The sequence below is a fragment of the Podarcis bocagei genome (genome assembly GCF_964188305.1).
Source record: "Podarcis bocagei genome assembly, chromosome: 1".
Classification (NCBI taxonomy): Eukaryota; Metazoa; Chordata; class Lepidosauria; order Squamata; family Lacertidae; genus Podarcis; species Podarcis bocagei.
In genome coordinates, this window is record NC_138125.1 from 134,756,806 (window position 1) to 134,767,348 (window position 10,543).

At 42.7% G+C, this 10,543-nt stretch overlaps 1 protein-coding gene across 1 annotated transcript in view; it reads left to right on the forward strand.

The window, feature by feature from the left end:
- Positions 1 to 9,212, forward strand: part of CCNYL1 (cyclin Y like 1) — a 33,376-nt gene extending 24,164 nt beyond the window's left edge. The window contains exons 8-10 of the mRNA XM_081182216.1: positions 507 to 673; positions 5,146 to 5,308; positions 7,235 to 9,212. Of these exons, the coding sequence (XP_081038342.1) occupies positions 507 to 673; positions 5,146 to 5,308; positions 7,235 to 7,351 (447 nt within the window). The 3' untranslated portion in view covers positions 7,352 to 9,212. The remainder of the gene's footprint in view (positions 1 to 506; positions 674 to 5,145; positions 5,309 to 7,234) is intronic.
- The last annotated feature ends 1,331 nt before the right edge of the window (positions 9,213 to 10,543 follow it).

Consider the following 10,543-nt stretch of genomic DNA (forward strand, 5'->3'; position numbering starts at 1 on the left):
ATTTCTGGTGATGTAGATGGAAGAAGTTGCAGGAAATCAGACTAAAACTACTCCTTCATGTGTTTGACTACATCATAGATTTTACTTGATTGAAGCATTTACTGTGCATGCCTTATTAGCCCTATTCTGGTGTCCTTTGCTCCTGTGTTCAACAACATGGAAGCAAGGATTAAGATCAAGCCAAGTAGCCCTGCCCTGGGTTTTGTGTGTTTCTGCTTTGACGGCTTTCTGCTCAGTGCAAACATCAGTAGCAAGGGGAACCTCACACATATAACCCTGAACTGTTACAAATTCTGGGGATTCAAGCATAGTTGTGAAACCTCTTTGCTACAGATGTTAATGCTGTGTGCATGGACATCAGAGGAGACATGCACAATGTTGAGGGCAAAGGGCTAATCTAAGCAGCCCCGCTTCTCATTTCCATGTTGCTCAATATGGGAGCAAAGAACACCCAAAGAGGACTCTTGGGTCATTACAATCTTAAGAACAGTTTTCTTCATCTGCAGGTTTACTTGGAAAGGCTCTTAACCTATGCAGAGATTGACATTTGCCCAAGTAACTGGAAGAGAATAGTTCTAGGTGCTATTCTGCTAGCTTCTAAGGTGTGGGATGATCAGGCCGTGTGGAATGTGGATTACTGCCAAATACTGAAGGATATTACAGTTGAAGACATGTAAGTTGCAAGCTTTAGTTAAATTTGCTCATCTGTGTCTTAGCCCAGATAGTTTGAAAATACCCCTTTACTCCATGATATATTTAGTATGTAATATGCCTTCAACTAATTCAAATCAGGTTTTGAATGGTGTGCATGTGACTTCTTGTGGTTTTCTTTGTGTAACAGTAGTTTGTGAGCACAATTTTTATCAGACCCTGTAAGTTGCAATGAGCAGTTTGACCCGGGCCTAGTAATATGGTGCTTGTTCTTTAATACTTTTGCGGGGGGGGGGGGAGAGAGACACAAATCCAAACTTGTTTGGTTTTCACTTTAATAGAGCTCTGGTCTTGGAAAAAATGTGAGGACTTCTGCTTGCTATTCACTAACTTAGGCTGAACAGTGTGGAATTTCATTGGTCTTGTTTATCCGAATGAGCCACTGGTACATGGTGCTGGGGAGGATTCGGTGTTCATGGTGCATTGGCACCAATGACATGGGCAAATGACATCCTGGAAGCTAAATTTAAGTTGCTAGGTTGGATGCTGATAGTCTGGACCTCCTTTGGCATCCAAGGGTCCAACCATCTCTCTAGACTGTTTCCTGCTACTGATACATTTAAAGAATTTCTTCTTGTTGGTCTTAATGTTTTCAGCCATGTGTTCCTCAAATAATTTTTTGAAAATTCCTTACTATCTGCTTGCATTTGGGGGAGGGGGGGTTCGTGTTCCTTTTTGTTTCCTTCATTTGGACAAGGCTTGAAGGAAGCCGCCTTGCCTCCAATAGCTTCTTGAACCCTTGCTTGTTAAACAGAACTGGCCATGATGGACCAGGAATGAGACCTTCACAATAGATAGCTCGATGAAGATGTTACAGCAGCCATGAAAAAGGCAAATTCCCTGCTAGGGATCATTAGGAAAGGAATTGAAAATAAAGCTGCGGATATCATAATGCCACTATAGAAATCTATGGTGCGACTGCATTTAGAATACTTAGTACAGTTCTTGTCACCTCATATCAAAAAGGATATTGTGTAGTTGGAAAAGGTTGAAATGAGGGCCTCCAAAATGACCAAGGGGATGGAGCGACTCCCCTGTGAAGAAAGGTTGCCGTGAATTAAAGTTGCAGGCATCTGTGAGAACAGAATGTTAGACTAGATGGGCTATTGGCTTGATCCAGAAGGCTTCTCTTAGGGTCTTAAAGAGTCTCATGCCCAAGTCTGTCACCCATCTCCTCCAGTGCAGCAGTTGAATTTTGCTTCCATTATGTCAGGGAACTGACATCGGAGCTAGAGGCGGAGGGAAGGCTCTCAAATGATGCTGGAGAAGGGCCCAGCAGGGAGAGAGGCAGCTCCGCAGATGGGGAAGCAAATCAGCGCAACACCAGGGATATAGAGGGGCTGATGGGGGAATCGGCGAGAGGGCTCCAGGACTCTTCACCGGACACCAGCGGGGAGAGCACGGGTCCTCTGCTACCCATGCCCACCCTGCGCAGAAGACTTCCGCACAGAGAGAGTAGGAGGAGACTGGGTGTCAAACAACTTTTATGTTTGAAAAGATTTAAGAAACGCCCACTGACGGATTCTGCTAGCAACTGAGGCAGCCACGAAGTGAAGGGCTGCCCAGACTGAAAGGTTTAGCAAGGCAACAAAGCCTGGAGAGGCGTCAACTTACGCACGAGCAACCCATACACATTACACATTATAGATTAAGCACAGCTTGTTGTGTTGTCCAAACCTTGGCAAATTGTGGTCAACCTTAACTATGGCTTCTTAAAACAATCCAGGTTCAAACTTTTTGCTGATCTTAAAATGGAAGTAGAAACTTCTGCATCCTTTGTGACTACAGCACCATATTCACTTAGCTATGGTTTAGCGTTATTGTGTTGTGTCTGAAATTAATTCTCAGACTTGTAAAAACAGAACACAAAATATTCAGAGGTGACCCCCAAAGCGAATTTTTTTTTTGCTTTTTAAAAAATTATTTTTTACCTTGTACTTGTAAATGTTAACTCTGAATCTTGAGACAAGCATCTAGGAAGGAGTTGTCCAGCCGCAGCAAGTTGCCCTTTTTCTAGAGTGTGCATTGAGAAGCATGACTTTTAATTTGTGATAAGATGCTTAATGGAAAAGAGAAGTGTTATAGGCAGATGAGGGAGTTAATTGGGTTTCTTAAAAGATCTGCCTCTTAGTTTAGAGGGGGGGGGGAGATGTATAAAGCTGGCCAACAGAATAATGCATCAGAATTTTCCTTGCACTGCACTTCTGATTCTGTAACAAGAAATCTGAAATGAGGAAAAGGGAAAATGTTGTTTGTTGAAACCCTTTGCCATATAAATAGCTGCTTTAATGGAGTGTCTTAATAAGAGTGGGAAAAACCTCTAGCCACGCAGCTGCTAATCCTGTAGATTACAGTGTGCATAAAAGAGGGGACATGCTGTTCATTCTTGGGCTACATGTGATAGTAAATAAAGCAACACAAACACATGGGGCCTTTTTGCCTTTCCTAGCTTCTAAACCCTTATTAATAGACTTGTTAATCCGGCAAAGTATTGTAATTTTTACACAATTAAAATGTATTAGCGAGCTCTGTACAAAAGGGGCAAATGAAGCCCTGATCAGCTGATCATCCAAACATTATCTGATTTACATTTCTATAAGCTTTATGACCATATGAGCAGGAAATTAATTCTGGCAGGGGGCTTAATGGTCCTCCTGTCCATCCTGCTCGAAGCAGACCACACAAAGCTCCTTTTCTCATTGAGACTTGCCATCTAGATGATACATTCCTCTTTGTTTTCTGTCTCGTCAACTAAAATGCCAATATAAAAAAAGAACGATACTTCTCCTCATCTCCCCCCACCCTGCAAATCTTTGTGAGTGAGGAAGAGTTAACAAGAAATTGAAAATTTGACATGCAATTGTGAGTTATGCAGCTCCCGTTTTTTATGGGGAAAACTCTGTTGTCTTGGGTCGATAGGCGGCTTTTGATTTGCTCAGAGTTAATGGAGGTGGGGTGGGTTTTTTGTTTTTGTTTTAACCAGATTTGCTTGAAACTGGTTTAAATATAGTGATAAATATGGGCTGTCTGGGCTGGCGGCAGTGTCATAAGGCAGCAACTGTTGTCACTGGGATGTGCCTCTGGGCCTGAAGTTTTGCCTCTCCTCTCCTTTCTACACCTTTGCCTTGCACTTCCCATCATCTCTTGGATCTCTGTGGGGAGTACCAGCATATTTCATTGTACTCTGCATGCTCAGAAGTACTAGAAAGCCCAGTGCTTTGTTCTGGTTTCTTACGCAGCAGCAAACACTTCAGGCATAGCTTTTTAAAACATTTTGTCGGTCACATGAAAATCAGCCCTTGTTAATGTTGACATTTCATGTGTTCGGGTTTGAAGACATTTCTTCCCATCCTTGTGACTATGCTAATTTGGGCTAGGGAATTATTCTATATTTCATTAGGAGATGAGCAAATGAGTTTAGTGTGCTAATAGGGTCTTAACACTGTATTTTAAATGTAAATGCATAATAGTGGAAAAAGCACACAATTCCGCTGCTTTTGAATTGGCAAAAAAATTAGGCGCATTCAAATAAATGCAGCGTACCGCACATTGTAAATCTGTATTCAACCGAAAGTAGAACCATGCCTTTTGACGTTTGGACCGATGGAGATGTTGCTATGTATCAGCTCATAGTAAGATTCTGTTTGGGATATGAAGCAAGTATTACTTTTGAGACCCATTACTGGTTCTGATTTTTTGCAAGTACTCTTCTAACCATTCTGAAGAGGTGCTGCCCCGCACCTGAATCCATAGGATAGATTTCAGTAAAATAGCATGTAAGGCAGCCTTTAAAGAATTCCTCCTCCTGTCTTGTGCTGATATATATCCTCCCGGGAGTCTCGGGGCGAAGAACTCCTTCGCCTACCTAATGCTGCTTGCTTGCTTGCTTATTTATTTATTGCTGGAGATGAATCCATGTTGCCTCAAGAGGCTTTTTACTCCCAGATAATAGCAGCAGCAGCTCTTCAGAGATCCATTTGTTGCCGTGGTGATATGCCTACTTCTTTTGTTGGTCCGCCTCTACTTCAACAAACCCCCTTCCTGTTATCAACCTGGTGAAAATGTCTGCAAGTTCTTCAGAGCTAATCAACAGCACACATCATTCTTTTCATCTGATAACTATAGCGCAGGGTCTTGTAAGAATGAGAATGGAGTATGAATTGTGTACAGCTGTGCTAATGGAACTCTAAAGGACAGCGCTTCTAAGTCAGCAAAGTGAGTGCATGACAGAACATAACCTTTTCTCCCGAGCTGGAGGTCCCAGAATTCAAATTGCATCTAACATGATGAGCACATTCACTTTGTCCCATTAAAAAAAATAAAAATGCTTCAGATGCAATCAACATTCATTTTCGGGGGGGGGGTGTTGCTTGCAACACTGAATAATATTAAGATGCTTATTTTGTCTGTTTCTGTCAACCACTTTTACCCTAGGAATGAAATGGAAAGGCACTTCTTGGAGCTACTGCAGTTCAATATCAATGTTCCTGCCAGTGTTTACGCCAAATACTACTTTGACCTTCGCTCCTTAGCAGATGACAACAACCTGAACTTTCTGCTGGAGCCCCTTAGTAAAGAGCGAGCACAGAAACTAGAGGTAATGGTCTGAGACTTGGTGTGCTGGGTACTTGGTTTGCGTTACAACAGCTTCTGTCCCTTCTTAATCACATTAGTGTGGCTTGCTAAGCTTTTTTGGTTTTGTTTCATTGGAGGGTTTAACCTCTTAGTTGCAGGAATCCTTCTTTTAAAGGTAATCCTTTCTTAGGAGAAGAGTAAGAAAGAATAGAAAGGTCAAGAAACCAGACAGAGTTGATTAAGACAATTATGACTCTGTGTGCTGACCGACGCATTCTGTTCATAATTGTACATTACTACATACATTCTATAAAAAAGGGTAAAGGGACCCCTGACCATTAGGTCCAGTCATGACCGACTCTGGGGTTGCGGCGCTCATCTCGCTTTATTGGCCGAGGGAGCCGGCGTACAGCTTCCGCACAGAAACGCCTTTTACCTTCCCGCTGGAGCGGTACCTATTTATCTACTTGCACTTTGACATGCTTTCGAACTGCTAGGTTGGCAGGAGCAGGGACCGAGCAACGGGAGCTCACTCCGTCGTGGGGATTTGAACCGCCGACCTTCTGATCCACAAGCCCTAGGCTCTGTGGTTTAACCCACAGCGCCACCCGCGTCCCGTTTACATACAGGCTTTAAGGTGTCACTAATGATACCTGAAGAAAGCATGGCAAAGCCTCTTCTTGATCACTTCACTTTGTTAACTTAGGGAAGAAAAGGACACGTGAATTACGTTAACTCACACCCACCTGCAGGTTCCATATGATGAACTTGTGTGTGTGTGTGTGTGTGCGCGCGCACGCCCAGTCCAGTCCAATGCATGTCTGAAGTAAGTCCCACTGGGTTCTGTTGGGCTTATTTCCCGGTAAGTGGATATAGGATTGCAGTCTCAGTGAACTTTAGTTATCTGCTTCCCAAAGGTGACTTGGCTTTGAGCCTCGAAGAAGAAAGGGTCAACCTGTTGGAATAATTTCTGTGTTCCCTTATATTTGTTCCTGATGCTATACATCTCTCTCTCAGCTGTTTCACTTATTGTGAGAGAAAAAAATATAATTCCATCCTAGAATGACATGCATGAATTGTAAGGACTGAAGTGTGTAGTGCAAGTGTTTTTTCTCAGCTGCAATTATACAAATTGAATGTGGTGCAGTGGTTATTCTAAGGCAAAGGACACCTTGGTTATGTGGGGCATATCTGACTCCTCCTACCTGGAGGGCTCTCTGTGCAAACAGTGTGCAGAATAATCTTGAGCTGGAGGGAAAGAGGAGATCCCTTCACATATCCAGAACAATGTGAGCCAGTTTGGGAGTCAAGTAGAAGTTCTGATGGAGTGGTGTGGCTTCTCATATCAAGATATATGTTATCAAAACAAGAACCTGCAAGGTGTTGAACATAGTCCCTGCCAACATAGCTGAATGCCCATTGTTTCTCCTGAAGTTGTGAAAAAGATATGTAATGAACTTGGCAAGACAGACTGAACTACAGTGTTGCTTTGGGTGCTAAAAATCACCTATACAGATTAAGCAAATGTTTCAAAGGGAGTCTGGGTATTGGTTCAAAAATACTAAGCAAATGAAGCTTTACTTGGAAGTATATTGAATGTGCAGCCCTCTAAAGGGACAGTGAAGTTATTTACTGAAAAGTAGTGTCTTAAATCTTCACCAAATGCAATTAAAGTGTGGGATGCCTTTGGACGCTGCTGCTTAAATAATGTTTCCCTTTGAGAATTGAAAAACCTAGTTAGTAAATTGGCCTGGAGCCTGCAGAAGAAGCATTCAGATCAATATGAGCCTAGGTTTGTGGTTGGTTTTTGTTTTTTGTCTGCTACTTCTGAATCAGTAAAGTGAGAGGTAATACAGTTAAACAGATGCTGAGAGGGGGTGCCTGAGATTCCTGGTTCCTGGTTCTCATCCTACTGAGCTCATATTTCTGGCTTGAACATGTTTTCTAGGCTATCTCCAGGCTGTGTGAGGACAAATACAAGGATTTGTCAAAAGCTGCTATGAGACGATCATTCAGTGCTGATAACTTAGTTGGGATCCGCCGTACTAACGCCATCCTCTCTTGAGCAAGATGGGAAGCTGCAATCTTGTGGTGCCAGGATTCCTATCAGCCGGGGATACCACCTCCACTCCAAGCTCACAAGTCAACAGCGATGGCGTCTTCCAGCCAGCGGACGGGGTGAGCACAGCAAGCCAAGGGAGCCCAGAGCCAGAGGAGCATGATTCCAGGTGGAGGGGGGGAGAGATGGAACCTCTTTCAAATGGGCACACTCCATTAAAAACCAAGAGGTTAAAAAACTTTTGAGTCTTCCCCCCTTTTCTCCTCACTGTCCCTCACCCCCCCCCAAAAACCCCCCCACAGATGTTTGCTTACTGTGTAGGCCTATAGCTGTGAACTTATGTGAGTTTTTAATAATGACTAGTTTTACATTTTAGAATTTGAACATTAACACGACAGTAGTCGCGACATTCTTCCCCCTCTCAGTCATCCAGGACCAGGCTGCAGTTGCCTTTCAGTGCAGTGTTAAATGCTAACACAGTATAAAACACAGTCTGGGACTAATGCTACGGCATTGACCTCCCCTCACCACACATTTACTAGCAAGACTCTCGATTCCTACACTGGAGTTCAGTCAAAAGACCAAGGAGCTGCTGAGCAGCAAGCTATGCTAACTGTTTAAATGCAAAACCCGACACTTGAGATGGTCAAGGGACTGGAAACCTTTGGGGACAGGAGCAGAGAAATGGTCTTCTGTGTTCACTGATTTGAAAGCCAGTTGGTCAGGGTCCATTTCTTGTCAACTATGGTGCTTCTCACGTTCTTATACTTCTAGTTGAGCCCTGGGAGAGACGCAGTCTGCATAATACACTTTCTTTTGCCTGAAGCGCTGAATAGAGCTGCATTGAAAGCTTAGCCTGAACAAATGTACTGACTTGGCGATGAACAGACAATAAGGCTGCTCTGCTAAACTCTTCCACTACAAACAATGGATATGGAGCAAGGTTTTCTTTTGTCCCGTGCTGCCAAAAAGCTTTAAATTCACAATGAAGAACTATTTTGAAGGTGCTGGACGTGTTGATGAGGGAGGTATGATGATCTTCAGTTCATATCATTACTCTTTTGAAAACACTTTTTTCCCTTTTAAAACCCAGTATATAATGTTCCTTGCTCTGGAAGTGAACTTCTAAACATTGGCTTTTTGTGTAAATTAATTTTGCTTGTCCAGAATGGGAATTTGGGGTGAATCAAGTTTTCTGCTCCTAAAAGTAGGAAGCAACCTGGATTACAAACCTTCACCACTCCAAGTCAAATGATCTAAACAGTTTATACATTGAAAGCAGTCCCTATTGCAATCTGGTACCTTTTGCTATCACTTAATATCCAGCCCAACTTGCTTCTTGAATTGTCAGTGGCACTTGGACTGTTAGGCCCCATCTGCATTTAAAGCAGTATCATACCACTTTAAACTGCCATCATTTTCCCCAAAGAATTCTGGGAAGTGTGGTTTGTTAAGGGTGCTGAGATTCATTAGTAGACCCCTTTTCTCCCTAGAGAGCTACAATTCTCAGAGTGGTTTAGCAGGCAATCCCTCTTTCCAGGGACCTCTGGGAATTGTAGCTCCTTGAAGAAAATAAGGGTCTTCTAACAACATTCAGCACCTTAAGAAACTACAGTTCTCAGCATTCTTCGGGGGATGCCATGACTGTTTAAAGGGGTAGGAAACCGTTTTAAATTCAAAGTGCAGATGGAGCCAAAGTCTCATGCTGTATTTTAACCTACCAGCTCTAGGCAGGCATTCTACAGAGTCTGTGATTTCAGGTATTAATCACAATTCAGTTTTGAAACAAATGCTACATCTTCAGGTGGCTTTCCTTTCTCATGTTTGTATTAAAAGAGAAGCTAATAATAAACTCTATTTTAATTAAGATCAGGTGGAGTTAGTGTGCTTTGTATGTCTCGGTCCCAAGTTTCTTGGATAAAAATGTTCCTTGGGAGGAAATGTAGAAGAGCCCTGAACCAAGGTGAACTGAAATAGCCTTTAGTGGTGCCTGCTAGATTGCATCCAATGTCTCAATGTTACTACAAAAGTTTTCTGCCTGATTTTTCAGTCCAGAAGACTCAATCCAGAGCAGTCTATGCTAATCAAACAATGAAATCAGTAGTACCAAATCAACAACACACAACAGCCTCTGCATAAAGCAATAAAAACAGCTGGATATAAACATTCACAAGATCTAGAAGGCTAGATCAGGATGTGGAATCTGGCTCTTCACAATGATGATGGTCTTCAGCTCCAGCCAGCATTCCCAGTTAGCAGCAATAATGGGAGTTATAATCCAGCTATATCTAAAAAAATTCCTTCCAGTAGCACCTTAAAGACCAACTAAGTTAGTTCTTGGTATGAGCTTTCGTGTGCATGCACACTTCTTCAGATACACTGATACCAAGAACTAACTTAGTTGGTCTTTAAGGTGCTACTGGAAGGAATTTTTTAATTTTGACTATGGCAGACCAACACGGCTACCTATCTGTAACTGGAACCAGCTATATCTAGAGGGCCATAATTTCCCCATTCGTGGTCCGGACAAATAAAGCCATATTTTCTGGCATCAAAAACACTTCTCAACCTCAGAGGTGTCCTGCAGAGAGCATTCCATACATGGAGACAGCACCACTGAAATGATGCAATAGCCATCTACCACTCTCCTCTCCTCTGAAGGTAAGGGGGACTTGGAGAAAGGCCTCTGAGCATTGTGACCTTTTTAATGTTGTCTCCCAGCTTGCTGCTAGGCACGAGGAAGATAAGGGGGGGGGAATTGTTTCGTCAAAAGCATATTCTCAGCGGAGAGTCTACTAGTTTTGCCACTGTGTGTGTACTTACTTGGGAGTAACTTCCCAAATTCATTCCTGGAATGTGAAGCAAGCTGGAAATGCCATTCCAAGGTGTCTAATGTTGTCCAGCTAGATTTAAAGGAAAAAACTACAAAGTAAATTATTAAACTAATTTCTGTCCACCAGAACACAATCAAGCTTTCCATGAACTCTTCAAGCTGATCATAGTGCAGCTTCAAGTAATATAACTGCAAAATGTTCTTTCCATTGGGAGCACACCAGGTATTCACGTCCAGTAGGCATCCAGCAAGGCGCCGGACTTGAATTGCACTTTATTCAAAAAGTGCTTGTTCAACAGGTGGGTGTGAGTAGGGACAAGCTTAGTGGAAAAGTAGGGCTTGAAGGAAAAGCCCATTAGCATCTA